Source organism: Pongo pygmaeus, chromosome 9 (assembly GCF_028885625.2).
Source record: "Pongo pygmaeus isolate AG05252 chromosome 9, NHGRI_mPonPyg2-v2.0_pri, whole genome shotgun sequence".
Taxonomy (NCBI): Eukaryota; Metazoa; Chordata; class Mammalia; order Primates; family Hominidae; genus Pongo; species Pongo pygmaeus.
In genome coordinates, this window is record NC_072382.2 from 109,276,498 (window position 1) to 109,301,902 (window position 25,405).

The 25,405-nt window shown below is 38.6% G+C and overlaps 1 protein-coding gene across 5 annotated transcripts in view; it reads left to right on the forward strand.

Annotated features, from left to right (window-relative positions):
- Positions 1–25,405, forward strand: part of ELMOD1 (ELMO domain containing 1) — a 76,093-nt gene that overhangs the window by 13,542 nt on the left and 37,146 nt on the right. For 3 of the 5 annotated variants that reach the window (XM_054440824.2, XM_054440825.2, XM_054440823.2), the window contains exon 2: positions 13,132–13,233. In XM_054440824.2, the coding sequence (XP_054296799.1) occupies positions 13,217–13,233 (17 nt within the window). In that variant the 5' untranslated portion in view covers positions 13,132–13,216. Of the gene's footprint in view, positions 1–13,131; positions 13,234–20,440; positions 20,577–25,405 lie in introns of those variants that run through there. The other 2 variants (XM_063671395.1, XM_063671396.1) reach the window with 2 other exon arrangements.

Below are 25,405 nucleotides of genomic sequence, written 5' to 3' on the forward strand. Positions count from 1 at the left end.
AAGAATAAAATCATATTCACTCAGCAAACATCTGTCAAGCCATGCATAATCATAGCTCTAAAGGGTGTTAAAAACTACTTTTTTGCTTTACCTTATGAATTGTTGCAGATGCCCAGTCTAAATGGTCGAATTCCTTTAAGTGAATGCTATTACCTCTTCTGCACAGTCAGGGTTAGCATTGCCTTAAGAGCAGAGTACCCTGCTTGCCTCCAAGCTGCTGGAAATGCCCCAATTTGCTTGCACTTTCCTGTCAAATGTTTCTAGGTAAATGTTTTCACTATGTTCTGATTGTATGAAAGCAAAAATTTTGCCAAAGGCATCAGATTATAGTGGCAAAATTGTGTCAATTTAATTTTTATGCAAACATAAGTTTATTATTTTATCATGGTTTTATTGAGAAATTTAATTTTAAAACTAAAATATAACATTGAGAATTTATAAAATTCAGATGATTTTTGGGGCAAAACAGATAAATATATGTATTTTGAAATCTCCTTATTCTTTTGTAGCTGAGAAATGAATTTTCTTTTTTTTTTTTTTTTCTTTTTGAGACAGGATCTCCCTCCAGTGTCCCAGGCTGGAGTGCAGTGGCGCGATCTTGACCCGCTGCAGCCTTGACATCCTGGGCTCAGGTGATTCTCTCACCTCAGCCTCCCTAGTAGCTGGGACTACAGGCACATGCCACCATGCCTGGCTAAGTTTTTGTACTTTTAGTAGAGATGGGTTTTCACCATGTTGCCCAGGCTGGTCTTGAACTCCTGACCTCAAGTGATCCCTGACCTCAAGTGATCCGCCCACCTCGGCCTTCAAAAGTGCCGGGATTATGGGCATGAGCCAGGGCGCCCAGCCTTGAGAGATGAATTTAATCAATCCTGCATCCTCCCACTTGGCTGCCCCCTTGAAAACAGTGCATAAGATGTAGGCAACCACAGTGAAATTCAGAAAGACACTGACTTTGAAACAGATCATAAATACATTTGCAGGCAGCCCTGAATTCTGTGGCTGGCATGGACCTCCCTTGCTATAAATCATAAAAATTAACTCTGGATGAGTGTTTTATTCACGAAGGGGAAAAAAGCTTCTTTGTTGTCATTTTAATGAGTGTCAGCAGTGTTTTTCAGGCTAGTCACTAGGGGAGGAAAGGAAAATTCTGGAATGTGGCCTCAGGGAGATCTTTATGCACAAGCATTGTACCTCTAATATGAGATGCAGCATAGCCTGTGTGAAATGTAAATGGATAATTTGAAAGATTTTTCATTTGTATGTGATGATAATTTTTCATGTCGCTTCTTTCTCTCCTCATGTGCATAGCTGTATAAAGTCAAAAATTGCATGTTATTCATGCTTCAAATGCTCAAAAATAACCTTAGAAAATTTTATTTTTCTTTTCTTTCCTTCTCTTCCTTTCCTTGCCCTTTCCTTCTCTTCTCTCTCATTTTGTTTCATGTAGTAGAGTCTTACTGAATTATATCCTTTGAAATCCATGAGTCCCTCACCTGTCTAGGTCTTCCTTGCATAGGCATAGTGCCTCTTAGGCTCTAACGACATATGAAGCAGGATGCAAACTTAGCCATTATCTCAATTTGCTAATTCAAACCTAAGTGAATCTGATACTTGGCCCATCTGATTTCAGAAGACTGACCCCTTGTGTTTGTGGGTTGGCGTAGCCAGAGCCCAGCTCCTCACATGGCTTACCATCTACTCATCTGCAAACCATCTGTGCTCTTGCCTGATATTCCCTCAGAGATGTGCTTCTGCTAGGAGGGCAGGCTTATTTTGGAGAACTTTTTCTGATTTCTTGAAAACCATCCACAGACATGCAAATGTGCAGAACATAATAAAGAATTAATGGGAGCTGTGACAGGAATTAATTACATCTTAAAACTACATTGGCGGCAGGGCGCGGTGGCTCATGCCTGTAATCCCAGCATTTTGGAAGGCCAAAGCGGGTAGATCGCTTGAGGTCAGGAGTTCAAGACCGGCCTGGCCAACATGGTGAAACTGCGCCTCTACTAAAAATACAAAAATTAGCCAGGCGTGGTGGCACGCGCCTGTAATCCCAGCTACTCGGGAGGCTGAGGCAGGAAAATTGCTTGAACCCAGGAGGCGGAGATTGCACCACTGCACTCCAGCCTAGGTGATAAAGCAAGACTGTCTCAAAAAAAGAAACCTACATTAGTTTCAGTTACCTGTTAGTTTTGGCCTTTTTCCACTTTTTCAGTTGCCTTTCTAACAAAGAGAGTAAATTTCAAGTGTCTCACCACAAAAAATGTCAAGTAATGAGATGATAGATATGTTAATTAGCTTGATTTAATCTCTCCACTTTCTATATATATACATACTAATCATAGTGTGATACAATTATGATTTGTCAATTAAAAATCATATAAATACAGAATAGCGTCCTTTCTCCTCCATTTTACCTCACCCAGACAATAGCCATCACTGAAGAAGCGGTGGAAAAAGAGAAGCCTGTATCTGTTTCTGTTTGATTCCAAAATCTCCACTTGACGGGCTGATTGAGGGATGTCACTATTTTGATTTCATCAGACTCTAGAAGGGCCACATGTACATACTGTCACACCATTCAAGAGAGAAACTAAAATTTTTCACATAGATTAAAGAGAATTTACTAGTAGTTTTTAATTGTCATTGAAACTTTCTCAATTACTTTTAGAAAAGCTTTAAAGTGACACAATATAATAAAGAAATAGGGCAGGCCAGGTGCAGTGGCTCATGCCTGTAATCCCAGCACTTTGGGAGGCTGAGGCAGGCAGATCACTTTAGCTCAGGAGTTCAAGACCAGCCTGGGCAACATTGTGAGACCCCTGTTTCTACAAAAAATACAAAAATTAGCCAGGCATGGTGGCATGCACTTGTAGTCCCAGCTACTTGGGAGCCTGAAGTGGGAGGATCGCTTGAGCCTGTGGGTCCAGACCACAGTGAGCCGTGATTGCACTACTGCACTCCAGCCTGGGCGACAGAGTGAGACCCTGTCTCAAAAAAAAAAACAAAACAAAAAACAAACAAACAAACAAAAAATATATAGGACAAATGTTATTGAACCAAACTTGCTGCAGGCTTTCTTCTGATACCCAGATCAGCTTTGGATCAATCTTATTTTTAGGAGAGAAAACTACAAACATTATTATTTATGAGGCTATGGTTCTACATGTCATTGTTTTCTTTCTTCTTTCACCTGAAATGAGAATAGCCCAAGCTGAGGAAATTAATCAGTGGCAAATAATTTAGATATTACTGATCTTGAATGTATCATTGGCAAAGTCAAATTGTGTGTGAACTCCCGGCCCCCCCACAACCTTATTGTTAAACGGAATGTTTTTTGTTTGTTTTGTTTTGTTTTTCATTACTTCTAAAAAAAAAAAAAAACAACCAAAAAAAAAAAAAACTTTGCCTAAACTTTCTGGTTTTTATCTAAATCTAGGAGAGTGGAACATGGAACATGTTTTCATATTCTAGTTATTACTAATTACAGTAATTGTGTTTTGAGGGTGACCCTTGTGATTGATTTTTTTCTCCTACTGGTGTTATGGCATGAAAAGAAAACAAGAAGAAGCAATTAGGGAAACCTAAAGGACCATGGAACTTCTTCTGCTTTCCAGTGAATTCAAGAATTCATTCAAGTTAGTATATATCTCCTAGGTGATTTGAAATATTTTACCAGCCACTAGATATATTTTATGTATCGTTAAAAAAAAACATATTTTCACCTGTAAAGGGAAAGGTGTGATGTATTATGAAGGCTAAAGCATGCAGAGGTAGACTGAAATGAAGAAAAAAGCTGAAGACTGGAAACCGAAATCACCACATAAATTACAGTGTGGACCGGAAGCTTGAATTTCATCAGATTTTCTAAACCCAAGGTTTAGAAAGCCTTGATTTACATTTTGGGTGGGGGATATTTTTACTTTTAGTTATTTCAGAATTATACTGCCAACAGTTTTTATTGCCTTGGAAATGAAGCCTCAGTAAAGAATAATATAAAACTCATGTATTTTCGCTCCATTGTATAATTTCTTCCCATAAAATTTTCTGGTTTAGAAACTTCTAGATCTGTAATACATTTGCTTCAGGAAAGGAAAGAGGTTAGTTTTCAGTGGCAGGGTAACTGTTTTTATTTGGGAGTCTTCCAGGTAGCTCCCAGAGGAACACTGTTATTCAGATGCGTATGTACATCCTGGCTTTGATTATCCCCAGCTTTGCAGTTTAGTTTGAAATGAATATACTATGTATTCTCTTTATTCTCATGTCAATCCAGAAGTTTACCTTTGGTTTCCAGAGGCAGCACAGGAAAGTGATTAATAGCACTACCTCGGGAGGCAAGCTGAAAGGGTTTGAATCTCTGCCACATCCTAGCTGTGTGACCTTGGAAGGTTCCTTACCCTCTCTGTGTTTCAATTTCCTCAGCTGCAAAATGGAGATAATTGTTATTGTTCACTTCATAAGATGACAGTTAAGATTAAGTGAGTTAATATGAATAAAGCTTATAGCATATTGCTTGGCACATAATAAGCACTTTGTGAATATTAGCTATTATCATTAATTTTATAAAACTAAGCTAAGACTTAATTTTTAAAATTAAATTTTGTTTATAAATGTGCTTTCTACAACTTTTTATTAAACTGGGGTAATCTCAAATTAGGAAGATTATAAAAATGAAATAGTATTTACTTTGTAGATTACCTTTTTTTTAATGTATAAACAGTATGAGTCCACCAGCCTTTTGGTTGTTACAGGGGATAAACTTAGAATGTGAAGAGCTACACAGAAAGTAGCTTTCTTTGTCTCATCTAGCGATTTCAAGATTTTAAAGAAAGGAGTTCCGTCCCTTCTAGTTGAGTCTCTAATTCATTCCCTGGGGTGCTTAATAGAGAGATCGACTTCTAAGAGTTAGGGTTACCCTGTAGCACTTTACAAAGAGCCTCAGGGGGCTTCTTGCTCAAAGGAAGCAAGGCTGGTTTCTTGATGCCGGGCGAGAGGATGAGTTTTCAGAAGTAGCAGACCACACTCATTACTGCCCCTTTTCTCTCAGCTGGAAAAGAAAAAAAAGACAAGAGGCAGATAACCTCATAGCTTAGCACTGAAGTATCAACTTATCTCTAGGGGCGTTTGATATGACAAGCACAATCATTTGATCCTTCCCTTTGGATGAGTTCAGGGCAATGTCCCTGTATACACTGAGAAAAATTACTACAAATCAGGGGAACAGGTTAGTAAACCCAGGATTATAATCATATTCTTTATTTTAGTTAAAAATAAATCTACAGATTTGTTTTCTTCCAATTGGGAGATTTGCAGTTTATTAGTACTATGATTGAATAATGCTGGTAAAAATGTACTTTTCTAAAAGAGTACAAAGTTCATTTTGACAAGTATATATTAAGCAAGCAGTGTGTCAGGCATTGTAGCCGTCCATGGGTGTCCTAGAAAAGCATACAGTCCAGAGCAGAAGGAGACATGAAACAGATAATTTTGGAACAATATTAGCGATTTATTAGTAACACAGAGCAGGTAATTCTAATGTCCGCCTTGAAAAACACCTCTAGAGAGGAAGTCTTTGGGAAGTTTCAGCACAGAGAATGATTTTTATGTTCATCTTGATTTTTGTGAAGCAGGTGGCATTAAAGTTTATGTATGAACAAAAAGGGTGAATTTTTTTATATGTAACTAATAACTGAGTAAAGCTGAATTAAACAAACAAAACGTCAATATCTGGGCCAGGCCTGGTGGTAAAGTGATCACAGTACTTTGGGAGGCCAAGGTGGGCAGATCACTTGAGGCCGGGAGTTCGAGACCAGCCTGGCCAACATGTCAAAACCCCGTCTGTACTAAAAATACAAAAATTAGCTGTGTGTGGTGGTGTATGCCTGTAATCTGAGCTACTCGGGAGGCTGAGACACAAGAATTGCTTGAACCCGGGAGACGGAGGTTGCAGTGAGCCAAGATCGTGCCACTGCACTCCAGCCTGGGTGACAGATTGAGATCCTATCTAAAAAAAAAAAAAAAAAAGTAAATATCTGTATTTTTCAATTAATGAAACAGGTATAAACCAGGCTTACATGTAACCATATTGAAGTCAATAGGCTGATGTGTAAAAACACAGGAGAAGTGTATCATGGCTGCCTCATTGTTAGAATGCTATGCAGATGAAGAGTGAACTTAAATTCTTTCTATCCTGAAAGGGCTCCCTATTCCATAAATGATGCTGGGATAGCATGCTAGCCATATGCAGAAGAATGGAATTGGAACCCAACCTATCACTATCTACAAAAATTAATTCAAGACAGATTAAAGATTTAAATGTAAACCTCAAACTAAGAATCCAAAAAAAAAAAAAAGAAAAAGAAAACCTAGGGAACACCATTCTGGATATCAGCCTTGGGAAAGAATTTATGACTAAGTCTTCAAAAGCAATTGCAACAAAAAACAAAAATTGATGTGTGGGACTTAATTAAACTAAAGAGCTTCTACACAGCAAAAGAGAACTATCAACAGAGTAAACAGACAACTGACAGAATGGGAGAAAATATTCACAAACTATGCATCTGACAAGGGTCTAAAACCGGACTTAATTAAACTAAAGAACTTCTGCATGGCAAAAGAAATTATTGATAAAGTAAACAGACAACAGACAGAATGGGAGAAAATAGTCACGAACTATGCATCTGACAAGGATCTAAAACCAGAATCTATAAGGAACTTGAACAATTCAACATCCAAAAAACAAATCACCTCATTAAAAAGTGGGCAAGGCTGGGTGTGGTGGCTCATGCCTGTATTCCCAGCACTTTGGGAGGCCGAGGTGGGCGGATCACCAACTCAGGAGATCGAGACCATCCTGGCTAACACAGTGAAACCTCATCTCTACTAAAAATATTTTTTAAAAATTAGCCAGTCGTGGTGGCAGGTGCCTGTAGTCCCAGCTACTCTGGAGGCTGAGGCAGGAGACTGGCATGAACCTGGGAGGTGGAGCTTGCAGTGAGCCTAGATCAAGCCACTGCACTCCATCTTGGGCGACAGAGTGAGACTCCATCTCAAAAAAAAAAAATGGGCAAAAGACACGAACAGACACTTCTCAATAGAAGACATACAAGCAGCCAACAAACATGAAGAAAATGCAAATCAAAACCACAATGAGATACCATCTCACATTAGCAAGAATGGCTATTATTAAGAAGTCCAAAAACAGCAGATGCTGGAAAGGCTGGGAGAAAAGGGAATGTTATACACTGCTGGTGGGAACGTAAATTAGTTCAGCCACTATGGAAAGCAGTTTGGCAATATCTCAAAGACCTTAAAACGATCTACCATTTGACCCAGCAATCCCATTGTTGGGTATATATCCAAAAGAAAATAAATCATTTGACTAAAAAGATAAATGCATATGTTCATCACAGCATATGTTCACAATAACAAAGACATGGGATCAACCAAGGTGCCCATTAAGAGTGAACTGGATAAAGAATATGTGTTATGTATATACCATAGACTACTACATAGCCATAAAATGGAATAAAATCATGTCCTTTAAAGCAACATGGATGCAGCTGGATGCCATTATCCTAAGAAAATTAACACAGAAAACAAAATACCAGATGTTCTCACTTATAGGTGGGAGCTAAACATTGGGTACTTATGGACATAAAGATGGCAACAATAGACACTGGGGACTACTAGAGTTGGGAAGGAGGAGGGGAGCAAAGGTTGAAAAACTAACTATTGGATACTATGCTCACTACCTGGGTGTCAGGATCGATTGTACCTAAACCTCAGCATCACGCGACATACGCATATAACAAACCTGCAAATATACTCCCTGAATTTAAATAAAATAAAAGTTGAAATTATTTTGAAAAAATTCTCCCCATGCTTAGGTCCTGCTGAACCACTTGGGAAATGCTGGTTTGGTTATAGTGGAGGCTTAGTAGAAAGAAATAGATGAGCTCAGTACCACTCATGGAAAAATAATTCAAAGGGCATTTCTTATCAATAGTGGCTCAGAACATCACACACACAGCTATGATTTGCTAAACACAGATTGTCTAATTAACAGCAAATAGAACATTAACAAGTGGGTCTCCTTTAAAACAAAGCTATTTGACTTTAAAAATAAACAGTAATTTTTCGTTTTCTATATAAAACATTTAGCATAGTTATTTAATGAATATTCCGTGAATAATGAGTTAAATAGCATTTGCACAGGCTTCTTCTGCCACCCAAAGCCATTTTTGGTGTTTCCTCTTTGGGGGACAGATAATGAGACCTAATTGTTATCTTTGGTTCCTGTTTGGGGCACAGACAATTAGAACTAATGGTTATTTTCCTTCCCTTCACTTTTCCCATTCAATCAGCAAGTCCAATTGATTCTACCTTCTAAATATTTTTTACTTCTGTTCAATTCTCTCCCTCCCCACAGTCATCATCCCAGTTCAGGTCACACCAGCTTGTGAGAATTTATTTTAACAGTCTCCTAAGTGATTATTCACTTGACAAAATGATCTTTTACTTTAGAGGAGAACATAATAAGAATGACAAAATAATAATACTAATAATAAATACTACTCACTGAATGTATATTAAATACCTGTAACTATGCTGAGCGCCTTACATGCTTTGGTTCTTTTAATCCTTAGAACAATCCTACAAGCTAATTTAATTACTTGTCCCATTTAATCCTAGAGAGGTCAAACAACTTGTCTAAAGCTGCCATTTGGCTAGTGGTAGATCCTAGACAAGAACTTTGTCTCCAAAACTTGTGCTCTCAACCACCATGCACATTCCCTGCCATATCTGCCAAATTTTCTCTTAATAGTAAGGCTCTTTTACTGTATTAAACTATGCTGCGTTACTCAGCACAATATTGGACACATAAACATTCAAGAAGTTTGTACAAGGGATAAATTCCAGAACTATTATGTAAAGAATGGGGAGTTAAAGTATTATTTCACTTACATCATTATGAAATAAAATTTTTTTTAGGTAAACCAATTTTATAGTTAACTGAAATCAAACCACTTAACGGTACAGAATTCTTAAAAATTTGGATAAACTATTTCAAAAATGCAATCCATTCTTTACTACCTTAGTTGCATGAGAATTCTTTTTCAATCGTATCCTAATGACAAAGAGCTTTTGTTATGAACATGTGTCATATATGCTACTTATTTAGTAATTCCTTCCGAACTATGGTTTTAATTACCAACTACATGCAGAGGAAGCCCACATCTTTGTTTCCAACCTGTGTTGTCTTCCTGATCTTCAGATCCATGAATCTTTACCACTTGGTCCTGAAAACTAAAAATGTTCCAAAGACCTTTTGTATACCCAGATCCCCAAATATGCTTCTCCAAGATATCATATCTTAATGAATAATTCCTCTGTCTATCCAGTTGCTGGCCACAAACATGGATATAATGTTCAACTCCCCCTTTTCCTTTACCAACTACCCCCGCAGTCAATCAATTAGCAAAGGTCCTATTGAATCTACCTTCTAACTATCTCTCATATCTTTCATACCTCTGTCTGTCCATTGCCTTATCCTGCCATTAATATCTTTGCCTGGGTTATTGCAACAAGTCTGTAGATGGTAGCCTATACCTATAATTTTAGGTATAGGATTTATTTCTCATATTACAATTTATTCTTCATATTACAATCAGAGTATTTTGTTTTGTTTTGTTTTGAGACTGAGTCTCTGTTGCCCAGGCTGGAGTGCAATGGTGCAATCTCGGCTCACTGCAACTTCCACCTCCCGGGTTCAAGCAATTCTCCTGCCTCAGCCTCCTGAGTAGCTGGGGCTACAGGCACACACCACCACACCCGGCTAATTTTTGTATTTTTGGTAGAGATGGGGTTTCACCATGTTGGCCAGGATGGTCTCGATCTCCTGACCTCTTGATCCACCCGCCTCAGCCTCCCAAAGTGCTGGGATTACAGGCATGAGCCACCATGCCCGGCCCAGAGTATATTTTTTAAACTAGAGATCTGATCATGTCACATCTCAGCTTGAAAGCTTTCAATAGCTCTTTATTGCTCTTCAGATAAGGTTCAAACTTCAACATTACTTACTAAGCCTGCTTGATCTGACCCTTACTTGCTTTTCCGTATCTTGCCATCACTATTTTTCCCATCCCTCTCACTGAGCACCACACTAAGTCATATGGGAACTTTATCTCTTATACATATTGTGCATTTTTTTGCCTTTAGGGCTTTGCGTGTGCTATTTGGAGAACCCCCAACTCCTACATCTAGGCTAAGCATCTCTCCTACTCACTGCCACAGCACTTATTTCCACTTGTAATACTGTATTTGAGTCCCTGTTTGTTTCTCTGTATCATCTTCTCTCCTCTCCTCCCCTAAGACTGTTGCACCTACAGGGTAGAGCCATGCCCCTTTTGTTTACCCTATAGTATCCCTAGTGCCTCACTATGTCTACAGCATAGCAGGCATTAACATATTGTATAAACTTTTTATTTTAAAAACAGTTTTAGATTTACAGAAAAGTTACAAAGATAGTACAGAGAGTTCCCTTATACTTTCCCCGGTTGTCAGCATCTTACATTAATATGACATATTTGTCACAACTAATGGACCAATACTGACACCTTATTATTAACTAAAGTCCTTGCTTCATTCAATTTTTCTTAGTTTTTACCTAATGTCCTTTTTTCTATTCCAGGATCTAATCAGGATAATACATTACGTGTAATAGTCATAGCTCCTTTGGCCTGCACCTCTTGGCTGTGGCAGTTTCTCAGACTTTCCTTGTTTTTTAAGCTTTTGAGAGTTTTGAGGGGTACTGATTACATATTTTGTGGCATACCCTTGAATTGGGGTTTGTCTAATGTTCTTCTCATGATTAGACTGGGGTTATATGTTTGGGGGGGTAAAGTGCCATTTTTGTCATATCAGGTCAAGGTTACATACTATCAACATGACTTATCACTGGTGATCTTAGCCTTGATCACCTGGCTGAGGCAGTGTTTGTCAGGTTTTTCTTTTTTTTTTTTTTTTGAGATAGAATCTTGCTTTATTGCCCAGGCTGGAGTGCAGTGGCGCCATCTTGGCTCACTGCAACCTCTGCCTCCCAGGTTCAAGCAATTCTCCTGCCTCAGCCTCCCAAGTAGCTGGGATTTCAGGTGCCCACCACCACACCCAGCTAATTTTTGTATTTTTAGTAGAGATGGGGTTTCGCCATGTTGGCCAGGCTGGTCTCAAACTGCTGGCCTCAAGTGATCTGCCTGCCTCCACCTTCCAAAGTGCTGAGATTACAGGTGTGAGCCACTACACCCAGCCCTACTGTAGTTATTCTTTTTTCCCCTTTCCACACTGTACTCAGAAAGTCATATGTCCAGTTTATATTTAAGGGATAGGGAGGTTTTTGTTTGGTTTGTTTTTGAGACAGAGTCTCACTCTTTCACCCAGGCTGGAGTGCAGTGGCACATTCTCGGGTCACTGTAACCTCCACCTCCTAGTTCAAGTGATTCTCCTGCCTCAGCGTCCCAACTAACTGGGACTACAGGCACGCACTACCACACCCAGCTAATTTTTGTATTTTTAGTAGAGATGAGGTTTCTTCACGTTGACCAGGCTGGTCTTGAACTTCTGACCTCAAGTGATCTGCCCGCCTTGGTTTCCCAAAGTGCTGGGATTACAGGCGTGAACCAGCGCACCTGGCCTGCTCCACCTACTTGAGGGCAGAGTGGCTACATCAATTATTTGACCATTGGGAGTTCTTTCAGTTGGCTGCTGTGTTTATTTTACACACGCCTATTTTGTTTACCTTGAGCACTTCTTGACTTTCTTGTGCTGCAATATGCTTCAGGTTCACCTTGCTCTGACCCAGCTTTAGAATCAACCATTTCCCCAAGGTCCCTTAGATGCTTTTGTTGTTGATTGTATTGGAAATTATGATCTAAGTGTTGGGTGGGAACTAACCAAATTAAATTAAAATTTGGATTCATTTAGAAAAACCACAAAAGTACAAAGGATAATATATGTTCCCACCACTCAAAATGAATAAACGTTATTTTTCCTTTTATTTTGCCTCAGATATATTTTAAGAAATAAAACACACAAAGTTGAGAAGATCATTTTTCTCCTTCCAATCCTAAACCCCACCTCTCTTCCCAAAAGCAACCACAGTCTTAAATTGGTGTATAGACAGTTTTTTTCAAGCATGTATGGCATATTTACAGAAATAAATGTGTTAAATAAGAGACTGGCTTTTATTCGAGCTAAGTATGAGTTCCCACACTCTGGGCTGTTCTAGTTGGCAACGTGTCTCTGCCCGCAGCTCTTTTTCGAATGTATATTCGTTTCCTTGCATTTCTGCTGCAGTGGATGTCCATTTGTCTCTTTTCTCATGAAATAACTTCTCTCCACTTGCAGACACTCTCTCTTCTATAGTCTGTTTTATCCCCTCTCACCCTAACTTGCTGCTTTGCAGGCTGCTCCTCCTTATCAAAAGGAAGAAGGCTGATAACCTGATGTACACTTTGTGAAAGCAAATCATAAACCGAAACGTGCCATGCAAATATCAAAAGTCACTGCCCTGTTCACAGTACCAAAAGACAATGGGGCCTGGGGCATCATTCATTTCTTTGTAGTATCTTGCACTTTAAGTGATTCTTGAGCTTGAGCTCTTTAACAGTTATCTTTTATCTTAAAGTTAGTTGGTTCCAGTTATTTTTGAGTTGTACTTCTACAAAGTTGGGGCCGCCGGGTACTAGACCATTGGCTATCTGGAAATCCAGATGGTTAATTTTATTGTTCTTCATTTTTATTTTTCTTATGAATACTATTCCTAAAGATATAGGAACAATACCCAAAATAAAGGAAAAGCTTAATATTGAAGAGATGGCTCATGAAATTCATAATTTCTCCAGCAAGTGACTTAAAATGAAAGGCTAATTGTATTAATATAAGTATAAAGTGAAAGTCTACAGCTGTAACCTCCATCCACTGAATTGCATTGCTCTGTGGGCAGTTCTGCTGATAATGTTCTGGGTGGCTGGCATGTTACCTGCTTACCTCAGTAAGCAGAAATTTTTGGTTTGCAGCTTCCAGCCTTATTAGTAAATATACCTAATATCTAATTTCTTCCCACAGTTGACACTTACTTTGACAAAGGCAAATTTGGAAGCAATTACTTGAGGACAGTTCATATAGCATCTGGACAGTCAACACGGGCACCATGAAGCACTTCCTGAGGTATGTGTTTACGGTTCCCTGGCTGAGCCCTCTGCAGTGGAGGAACCTCCTCACTGATTAGGGTAATATTACCAGTCGTTGTTTGTGATCCTGTGACCAGGTCACCTAAGATTCTGTGAAATAGCATTGCATTTTTGCTAAGAATAACTTGGCCATGAGATTCCTCTGCTAACTCTATATGCATGCTGATAATAAGACAGAGCACTTGTAGATGGCGAGAGAGTGTGGGCACAAAAGCATGGGCACTTTAGACAGCCCTGGTGCCATGTGTCTCTGCACAATGGTACACTGCTGGCCTGAAAGGTTTAAGGAAATAGCTGTCAATGAATCACTTAATACAATTTGTGTAAAATCATTTTCTGGAAATAAGTGTCCTTTTAAATATCCTTTAATTTAGATTTTGGTTGGCTGGCCAATCCATATGGGCATTTTAAAATTTTGTGGGGGGTCAAACTATATGTTCTAAGCTTCTGCTCTTCCTGCCTCAGTGATGTCTCTGAAATTTGTATCAATTGTTGGTTCCCTGAAGATTGTGCTGGACAGAGTATGCCATAAATTGGTATGTTTGGGGTGATCTTTTTTAGTTTTAAAGGCCATTTGACTGGACCTAAAGTTATAATTATTTTCAAGAGTATTGACTGCCATTCAGTTGTCTATTAATGGAATTCCCAGATAAATTTTGCATAATATTAAAATATGGCAAAATAAAGTTAGTCAGGTCCTGAATGTGAGAAAATACACCATACTTTCCAGAAGATCAGGCTTCTTTTCCTCAAGATGGTGACCTGCTTCTGTTACAAGTTCTTGTCTTTCGCTCGGGCCTGTTTTCTCTAAGCAAATTAATAGGCTTGCATCTTTTAAGAAATGATTTGATTCCTTCAATGGCCATAATTTAAGATCCACTGCCCCCCACCCCAGTGGTTTTGGTTCCATTGTTGTTTCTGGAGCACCCAGATCAGTTTGTGTGGGATTCACTGGGTTTTGATGCAGCTACTGGTAGTTTACTGGATCTTCGAATTGTGAAAACCTCTCAGGAGGTTACTGTGAAACAATTTATAGGCATCAGCATTTGTTTCATTGTACAGAATACTGTTTATCTCAGCTGTGTAAAAATATAGTATTTGAAAAATCACGAGGACATTTGCCAGCCAAGTATTTGACCTAATATGTTCTTGGTTGTCATGGTAGTTAACTGATCTATCTATACATTCATGAAAATTTGGCATTTGTGCACACCTCCTGAATGTAAACATGGTGTCTTTCATCTGCAGAATTATGTTAACAGAAAGCTTTAGTGTGAGATGAAGCTTAGAATTTAGGAGCTCCCTTTGTAAAAATGGTGATGATGGTGGTAAGGTTGCCAAGTCTTGTACTACTCAATTTCTTCCTCAATGTCTTATTTGTTTTAGAAAAACTTGAGCAGCCTCAAAACTAATCATTTTAGGAAAAATAGTAGCCTTTGTTTCTGTTAGTTTTATTGTTAAACTGAATAGGTGCAACATGTTTAGTAAAGAGTACATTTTTGAATTAATTTGTATATGATGATTTAGAACTGGTACAGTGAAAATCTACCACTGTAATTTTGCATAGACTAGCACCAAGGGTTACAGAACCAACACATCCCTATTAGTTATGTGTTCTGATAAACATTTTTTTCATGTAACTTGGAGTGTATATTTTATAAATATTATATGGCATTGATTATTTATGTGAAACTAAAGCTAGGATAACAATTTGTACATTAAAACAGAAACTTGAGGATTTTCATTGACGATTGGTTTTGAAATAATAAAAGGAAACTTGATCATTTCCCTTCTTTAGTTGATTTATTTTCTGTAGTCCATTTCCACAGATGTTGGACGATTTTGGCAATCTTTTCATTTGAACCAAAGAGAAGGTTATGTAAGCAAAGCCTGAATGAATCAGGTGTTAATTCCTGAGCTCAGCAAATGTATTATGGAGAATGAGGAGCTGACTTTCACTGGGAAGAATTCAGCATTATTTAAAAGCCCACGCAGTGATTAATCTGTCAACTTCTGAGATGCTCTAGAATGAAATGCTCAATGCACAGTCCCAGAAGAAATTAGGTTAACCTTAGAGAAACCAGATTGTGGGAAAAAATGGATTTTGATCCACATTTAAAATACATGATACCCAACTGCTACCATCAGATATATTAATGGTATAAATATTCAGAGCAAAAAGGAATAGAGAAAATATTCAATGTATGTCAAAAATTACATGAAATATAAGGAATAAATGCCATTCGATTAGTACACCTGGCCAAAATGTGTATTTTAAATTGAGGATAGAAATGGGATATTGCGTATGTATCCCCAAATCATCCAATCTGACTTTAGCCGTGATGTGCATAAAAAGAAAACATGAGGCTGGGCGTGGTGGCTCACACCCGTAATCCCATCATTTTGGGAGGCCTAGGCGGGTGGATCACGAAATCAAGAGATTGAGACCATCCTGGCCAACAAGGTGAAACCGTCTCTACTAAAAATACAGAAATTAACTGGGTGTGGTGGCACATGCCTGTAGTCCCAGCTACTCAGGAAGCTGAGGCAGGAGAATCGCTCGAACCAGGGAAGCAGAAGTTGCAGTGAGCCGAGATCACGCCACTGCATTCCAGCCTGGCAAAAGAGTGAGACTCCGTCTCAAAAACAAAAAAAGAAAAGAAAAGAAAAAGAAAACATGGGATAACATGGATAATAAAACATACCTACATGTGATCAGAAAAAGAAGGAACATTTTTTAAGTCCCAGCTAGAACAAAAGCTTAGGGTTTCATTTTTGTAATATATTTTACTAACTTTAATTCAGTTGATGTGTATAACAGAGAAGTCCGAAGACTTGTGCTGAAGATCATTTCCCTCGTTGGGATTTAGTTATTGAGGTTATATTTTTTAAAGTTATCAGAACATGATTAATTTTGGAAATTAATAAAGGAAAATTTTAAAGTCACCCATGTAAATCATTGCTTCCAACTGTTCCAGTCTCAGAATATCAGTTTCTTGGCCCCGGATCTCACCTCATATTTTCCTTCCTCCAGCAGAAAAGAGAAAAGGAAAATATCTGCCAAGCTCAAACCTCTGTGGGAGGGACTGAGCAATACAGCAGACTTATCCCATGTCCCAACTTTGAGGCAATCGAGGGAAAAAACTATTTTTCTAGTATGATTAGGTGAATAAAGGCTTACAATTAGCAAAAATAACTACAAATTGGATTTTTAAGTCACTCATACTTGATTAATATCTTGGTCCACTAATTCATTTAGTGTGCATTCATTGCTAATAATGCAAGTATTTATGCCACTTTCATTCTTTCTTCATAGCAAATGTAATTAAGTAAGACATAACATCCCATTTTACAAAGGAGGACAAGGAGGCTTAGTAAAGTTAAGTGACTTAAACAAAGGCACACAGATGTTTGAATGCAGGCCTGTTTGACTTCCAAGCTGTTTCTCATGTTTGTGTCACATTACCCCATTACTGTGAGCCCACTGTAAGGTATTGTGGGTGATTCAAAAATGAATGTGAGGGCCAGGCATGGTGGCTCACGCCTGTAATCCCAGCACTTTGGGAGGCCAAGGCAAGTGGATCACCTGAGGTCAGGGGTTCAAGACCAGCCTGGCCAACAAGGTGAAACCCCGTCTCTACTAAAAATACAAAAATTGGTTGGTCATGGTGGTGGGCGCCTGTGATCCTAGTTACTAGGAACGCTGAGGCAGGAGAATCGCTTGAACCCAGGAGACAGAGGTTGCATTGAGCCGAGATCATGCCACTGCACTCCAGCCTGAGCGACAAAAGCAAAACTCCATCTCAAAAGTAAATGAATGTGAGACATCTCTGTTCCAAAGTAACACATCACCTGGTAAGAGATGTGGCGTATGCATACAAAACTAAGATATATAAAGGAATGCGATCAGTGACAGGTTACAAATATTTTGTGAAGGAATATTCAGGAAACGCTTCATTGAGGCAATGTTGAGAGAAAGGAAGGACTAGGATTTTAATATTTTAAAATAAGGATAGAAGATGTGGGATGCTGTAAACAAGGCCAAGAAGGCATGACTGGTGCCATAAGCACTAGTGGTCCAGGTTTGTTAGATGTAGACCCTGTTTGGGGTGAGTAGAAGACAAGTTGCAAAAATCAAGTTAGGAGCAGTTCTTGGTCATCTTTGCAAGCACAGCATGAAGCAGCCCAGAGCATGGCAACGTTTTCACCCCGACTTAAAGAGCACCTCAAAGAGGAAGGAGAATTGGATAAAAATATCTTTTCCCCTTCTAACTCGTCTGGCCTTCTCTTAGAGCCAGAAATCTAGTCCAATCCCTTCACCTTACGTGTGAGAAAGAAGAAACCCAGAGAAGCAAAGTAATCTCTCCAAAGTCACATAGTTCATAGAGGCAAATTCGGACTAGACTGCAAGTCTGACTTTCAGACAAGTTAGTCAAACATTTTATTCAGTATGACCCACTTTCCATTGCTTTTGAAGAGCAGAAGGTGCAGGAACGTGTAGTTGTTCCAGAATTTGATGAGCATTGCTTGAGGCATTGACTGAGCTTATGAGATATGAAGCTAAGTCCTTAAAAAGGGAAAGTTTGTTGCCCATGCATCCAAATACCTCTCTCACTGTAGACTGGTACTTTTAGCTGTAGTGTTCTCTTTTTAATGGTACATACATGTATGCATGTATATTTTTACATGTATGTGTGCATATATATGACACATAAATATATATAAACACACACAAATATGCACACACACATATATATACACACTTTTTTTTATCATACTTTAAGTTTTAGGGTACATGTGCACAATGTGCAGGTTTGTTACATATGTATACATGTGCCATGTTGTGTGCTGCACCCATTAACTCGTCGTTTAACATTAGGTATATCTCCTAATGCTATCCCTCCCCCCTCCCCCCACCCCACAACAGACCCCGGTGCGTGATGTTCCCCTTCCTGTGTCCATACACACATATATTTTAAATTATTTTGCTCCCTGCATTAAAACAGACAAAAGCTGTGTCCACACTCTCATTGAAATATGTTAACCTGCATCTTCTTCTAGGCAATCTCCTGTAGGTGACCTTCCCAGAGCCTGCCCATTGCCCTCAAGCTGTTGTCCGAGATCCTCTGGGAGCTGGATCACGTACATCCCAGCTCTCCGGCCCCTTGGCTTTCCCTCAGCTTTTCAGGGCCAACTCTTTGGCCACTTCACTGTTTGTTAAGCTCTTCCCACAGAGCATGAGCAATATAACCGAAAGCCATGGGCACTCAATAAATGTTAGTTTTAATTTCATTCATTTACTCCTTGGAATTTTCACTTTTGTACTGAAGTGAGGAAAGCACGCTGATTTTCCAGGCTGTTCTGGCTGTCCCTGTGGGATGGTGGAGTTGGCTTTCCTGTCCAACCTGAGAGGAACTTACTGTCTCTCTCTCCTCTGCCTCTCCAACACCCTGGGTGTTTTTCTTTTATAGAATTGTCACACTGTTTTTCAACTTTCGGTTTTTACTGTCCTTTTCCTTGCTAGACTATAAGCTCCTTGTGGACAGGGAGGTCATATGGCTTGCTGGGAAAATAAGTTCTTGACTCATGGTCACTTTTTCCACTGCCATATCTCCCACTCTCATTTCTTCTGTACTGCACGGTCAGTCTTATTTTGTATTTGGCTCTATGAAGGAATAAATAAAATAAATTGAAATACCTTTCAATTGTCATTTTTCATTTTCCCCCCAACTTATTTCAAATCTCTTTCTTTCAGCTGCTCTAGGTCTTTAACAAAAATGAATTTGTTCACAATACTGAGCATGTCCTCTAACTAGGTTGTTTAAATTTTTTTTGAGTTATATTATGTAGCAAATTTATAATAATAACAGGCCTATTTCTTATCCCCCATAGACTATTTTGAACCCTATAATGGATGATGGAGCATAAATAATACCTTTGCTGACTTTCCTTTATTTATATATTTACTTAATTTGGGTTGCCTTAAAAATATTTTTATTTACCAATAAAAGTTTATATTTGAGGTTGCATTTAAATACTTTTAAAATGTCAAAGTATAATGTGTTATAATGTGTTCATTGTTTCTCCTTATAAATAAGTCAATAAAAGTATTATCCAAAGAGTAAAACATAACCTGATTTTAAAAAATAAATCTTATAGCCAGGCACGGTGGCTCATGCCTGTAATCCCAGCACTTTGGGAGGCTGAGGCAGGCAGATTGCTCAAGCCCATGAATTCACGACCAGCTTGGGCAACACAGCAAGACCCCATCTTTATAGAAAATACAAAAATTAGCTGAGCATGGTGGCGCGTACCTGTAGTCCCAGCTACTGGGGAGGCTGAGGTAGGAGGACCACCTGAGCCCAGAGAGGTCGAGGCTGCTTCAGCATAGGCAACAGAGTAAGACCGTGTCTTGACAAATAAATAAATAGAAATAAATCTTATAAAGTGTATTTAAGCATCAAAATTTTGGTTGAATGATGATGTTGTTAATAAATTAAGAGAAACCTGTACCTCCTTTTCTTTGAAAGGAAAGGGTTACACTATTAATTTATTTATTTTAATTATTACACAATCAACTAGTGCTCTCTAAGCCCTCAGATACAATTTCCCTGGAATATATTATAAAAAGAGTGCCCTTTGCTACAGCAGTATAATTTTGAATAACATTGATCCATGATAGATATATAACCACCAATCCCCTTAATTTTTACTTTTCAGGAGTTAGTGTGATCTCTTCAGAAAAAGAATAATGTGAAAAAACCACAGGGCCCCACACTATCTGGGCATGGGATCTTCGAACCTCTCCCTTGCTCTATAGGAAGGAAGTACTCTTGTTTTCCTGGAGACCCACGGATGGTTTCTTTGTGTGATTTCACATTTCCAGTTCATGTACCAAGTCCTCTGCAGCCTGTCTTCCTAGTAGAGAGCTCTTATAGGGATGGTCCCATTTACAAGGCAAAGTACCTATTGATAAGTTAATTCCCAACCGATTGTCAGTGCCCCTACTTAGGAACTTCAATGGAGCAACTAAATGAACTGTCGGGGACATTGAGCCGCTTGCTTTTCTTTATGGCATTTAGATGAAAAGTATTTCATTTGGGAAACTGTGGTTTGAACCAAGAACTGTGATTATTTTTGTACATATCTTTCATCAACAATAGTGTACTTTTTATTTATTACAGGATTTCTTCAAGCAAGAATTAACTTTCATTAGCACATTCATTGAAACTGTTCAAAATAAGCCACTTTTCTCTTATTGTTCCAAAAGAAGACGTCAGAGTCACAAATTTAAGATGATGGAGTAGTGTTGCATTACAGGTACCCACACCCCCTCACCCCACAGGCAAGGGGCTACATGGTTTTAGGTGCATTTCCTGTTTTGAAAGCCCCATCCCTCCTGAATGGATTCCTCTAACAAAGCGCCACAAGACCAGAGGTTGCTTTTGTTTGGTAGCAGAGATATGATCCATTTTGAATAATTTACATGGGGTGGCTATTCTGGTTCAAACTAGAAAATGAATGTTAAATAATAAACGTGATCATAATTGCTTTACGGAAGAACACTGCTGTGAACTCAGCCATAAACATCACTCTGCAGCATATTAATAAAAGGCAGTAACAGAAAAGATTGGAAATGGAGCATGTGTAGTAGCTCTTATTATTGAATCAGATTCTCCCAGTGTTTAAGCAAGGCATTCATCTTAGGAAGCTACAGTAACTTTTTCTGGAACACTATCAAAAAGCTGTGATTAAAAAATAGAAATAAACAAAAAAACTGCTGCCTATGCATGTAGTTATTAGAAAGAGGAAGTGGTGATCAGTATTTTCTCCATCTAGTCTTGAGGATTTAATTGTTGTTTCTACAAAATCTAACAGATTTTTTTTAGTAGTGAGTCAAGAATCTTCCATCAAAATGAAGAAAACTAAGTCTAGTGTTATGAAGAAGAAAAGCGAATATTGCCCAGTTAAAACTAAGCTTATTGGTTTCCTGATTCAGCCTGGGAGGGAAAGGAGCAGAGCCATAAACCCCCTGAGCAGAGGGTTCAGAAGGTGAAGAGGGTGTGAAACAGGAGGTTGAGATTTGTGCTGGTGCAAGAGACAGTAAGTGGGTTCTGTCTCACAGGTACATTTGAAATGCCTCCTCCCAAAGCATGCAGTCATGAAAAAAAAAAGGACATAAAACAAATGAAATTAAAAGGAGGAAAGGGTACAATGAATCCCCAAATCCTTAAACTCAAATAAGAAACAGATACACCTTTTCTTTCTCCCTTCGTTGATCTCTTCCTTCCTGTCTCCCTCTGTTCCTCCCTCCTGTCCCTCCCTTCCCTCGTGTCCCCCGCTTCCCCTTCCCCTTCCCCTTCCCCTTCCTTCCTTCCTTCCTTCTTTCTCTCTTTCCTTCTTTTCTCTTTCTTTCTTTCTGTCTGTCTTTTCTTTCCTTCCTTCCTTCCTTCCTTCTTTCTTTCTTTCTCTCTCTTTCTTTCTTTCCTTTCTTTCTTTCTTTCTTTCTTTCTTTCTTTCTCTCTCTCTCCCTCTCTCTCTCTCTCTCTCCCTCTCTCTCTCCCTCTCTCTCTCTCTTTCTTTCTTTCTTTCTTTTCTTTCTTTCTTTCCAACCACTGATTAGCTCAAGAGCATTTACAGATCTATTTCTTCATTGCTTCCTTTTAAGGGTAAACATGTCAAGCCAATATAACATTCTCTCAAAATGGTTAATCATTTTTATTGTTCTGCTTTTGATCCTCAGCAGTTTTTTCCATAAACTTTGTGATTTAGGGACTTAAATAGGTCCAAATAATTTAAGAAGTGAGCTCCTGGCAGTATTTGATGGTGAACAGCCAGCCTGAGTTGCTCACATGGAGGTTTTAAGGAGTTGGTCCTTTTATAAGGAAGCAAGTTGTATATTGTTTCCAAAGTAAGGGATCACCCTGGTGTTTCCATCTCTGACCATGACCTGCCTGGACCAGGTTTATAACCTAAACACAAAATAAATTACACCTGTCAAAACATAATTTGATCTCATGATCTGGATTTAAAAAATATAGTAACTAGCATAGCAAGAAAGTATGGCACCTAGCATAGCAAGCTGAGGTTTTAATTAAATATTTGTGGGCATGTTGGCCCATTAGAAAAATAAGGGGAGAAAATAGAATATATCTTGGATAATAAGTAGCATTATCAGGTCCTGTTGGCCTAGGAATTATGAAAGAACAAGCAGTGTATAGATACCATTTCATAATTCAAATGTGCATAATTGAAATTGTTTATGATTATGTGAGAGAGATGTGATTTACTTCACAGAGTGGTGAACCCTAAGAAATGATGCTTCATCCCTAACCCCTACTGTGGATTTCTCCTGGCTTTCCTGTCTTTGACACTATGAACATCATCAAGGAAGTTTTTCTTTTAAAGATAAAAGCAAACAGAATGTGATGTCTTTTCTTCCTTTTGATGTAAGACTGTCTTGATGCAAAACAGTAACACAGCCATTTTTCTCATATACGAGGATGCCAGTGGGAGAAATTAGATATGGACACTTCCTGCCACTTAAGATGACACTTCTAGGTCTCAAGCCTCCTCTTTGTGTAGACCTGATACAGAGGTCACATGGAAAACTTTTTGTAGCTTAATTTAAGCTCTGTTTGATACCTTGGAACCTAAATAGGAAGAATACAGAGACACTCCACGAACGATCCTAAGGGTCCTGTTCTCTAGGAAGGTTTAGTACAAACAGAACTGGATTATTACATAGTTCCACTTGTGCTAGAGTTCTGCCACACAGACTTAAAAGGTAGCTTCCTTTGAGGTGCAAGCCCACAGATGGGGTGGACTTCCCTGAAAATTGCACATGGAACAGATATTAGGGAAAGCTTTTATCTTTGACTTAGTAATTAATAGTATATATTAATATGTTAACGTATATACATATATATCCCAGTAATTAATATCATTACCATTTGTCTGGGGACCAGTTAACAAGATATTGCTCAATCTTTTTTTTTTTTGGCGTAACTATCCAGTAGTTAGAAAATGAAAAACATTTTCCAAGAGAGCAAGCTGAGAGTGAGGGTTTTTTTTTTTTTTTTTTTTTAGACAGAGTCTTGCTCTGTCGCCAGGCTGGAGTACAGGGGTACGATCTCGGCTCACTGCAACCTCCGCCTCCCAGGTTCAAGCAATTCTCCTGCCTCAGCCTCCCAAGTAGCTGGGATTACAGGCATGTGCCACCATGCCCAGCTAATTTTTGTATTTTTAGTAGAGGCGGGGTTTCACCATGTTGGCCAGGATGGCCTCGATCCCTTGACCTCGTGATCCACCCGCCTCAGCCTCCCAAAGTGCTCGTATTACAGGCGTGAGCCACTGCGTCCAGCCCTGAGGTTTTATAAATCCTCTCACTTGTCTAATTAAAATATCCCACTAAATTTATTTTTAGGGCTACTGGGTTTTGTTGTTGTTGTTTTTTGGGGTGTTTTTTTTTTGGAAGCTGTTAAACTAAATCCTAACACATCTTAGGATATATTTGACTAGAACAGTTGAATGTTAGGCTTTACAATATAGTAAATCCATTTTTGTGTTTCCGTAGAATCTGGTTGACTTTGTACTGACTATACATGGAAATTTTATATGCACTTTTGTAATGGCTTTTGGTGATCATTTTATGCATCATAATTTAAGTTATAATTTTCATTTTTTAAATAAAATAATACATATTTATTATAAAAATGTACTTAATCAAAAAGAAAATTAAAATTACTGATTATTTTATTACCAATCAATATCACTGTTAACATTTTTGTTGTGTATCCTGCTTTATACATTACTATTAAAATTTTTGTTTTCTTTTTTAAAGGAAAAGTGGATTATCCCATACATATTTCTTTTTAACTTTTTTCTACTTGATAAACATGTCATGGATATTTTCATGTTATTAGATATTCTAGGACATAATCTTGTTGCCTGCAAAGTATTCCATTATGTTATCTCAGTGCAGCAGCTTGGTTGTTTTGTATGGTTTCTTTCCATTTCCTTTGCATTTATAAGATACAAACTCCATGCCTTTGTGCAAATCAGACTGTTTGAGTTTTTATTTTTAACACAAGGCTGTTGAAGCTATTGGAACCAGAGCAATTTAAGGAAAGGAACACGGCCAAGGTTTTGATTCTTTTTTAGGGATGGATCACATTGTAGAGGCTGCTAGTTAACTACTCCAGTACATCTGAGTGACCATGTATCACCTTATTTTAGAGCTGGAAGGAATTAGTGAACTTTTGAGAATAAAGAAAAATCTTTTCCAAATGACACCAAAAGGAAGTAATATAAATAATTCTGCCTCCTGGGGATGTACAGTATAAAGAGAAAATAGGTTGACTATATAAGTTCCTGGATAATAAGTCCTCTTTACCACTAAAGCTTGAGTCATTTTGAAATTCCGAACCGTACCATAAAATAGTAGGCACTCACCTTTTTAAAATTAAAAGTCATCATAAAAGATGGACTTACATGGGCCACAGATGTGTGAATAAGCACATGACTGGTGACAATATAGTTCATCATTTGTTGAGGTATTGCTGGAGTGAGGTAGGGTGTACAGTAAAGAAAACTTTATTTAGCAAGAGCCAAGAACAAACTTCTCAAGAGGAGTTTTTGAAACACTTAAATCACAGAAGGTTGTCACCTCTAGGAAAATCAAAGGTCAATGGTGCTTGTTCAGTGAATTGAGGAGGAGGGCTTCTGACAAGGCCAGGGAATGTTAGGATAGGTCAGCAGAAAAGGCAGGTGGCCGCAACCAAGTCCTCAAGGAGGTCTGCAATGCCTAAGGGAAAGCAGAGGGAGAGAGGAAAGAATGGGAGCAAGGGAAGGAATCAAATAGTGGGATTGGTGGAGGGTGAGGAGGACACTAGGGAGGGGCTGGAAATGGACAAGGGCAAGCTGAGAGGCTGTTCATGGAGGCAAAAGAGGAGAGCATGTTCTTCCCCCACGTCAAAGGGAGGGGTGACTCCTAAAACACAAGCAGTATTAAAGGATTCTGTTTTCAAGGTACTCATTTATTTCCAAGGTGTTTTCAGGCAAAGGAGGGAAAAGAAAAGATTCTAATGCTTCATCCTCAGTTTGTTGGAATATCAGATTTACTAGAATAGAAAATTCTGGAGTTTCTT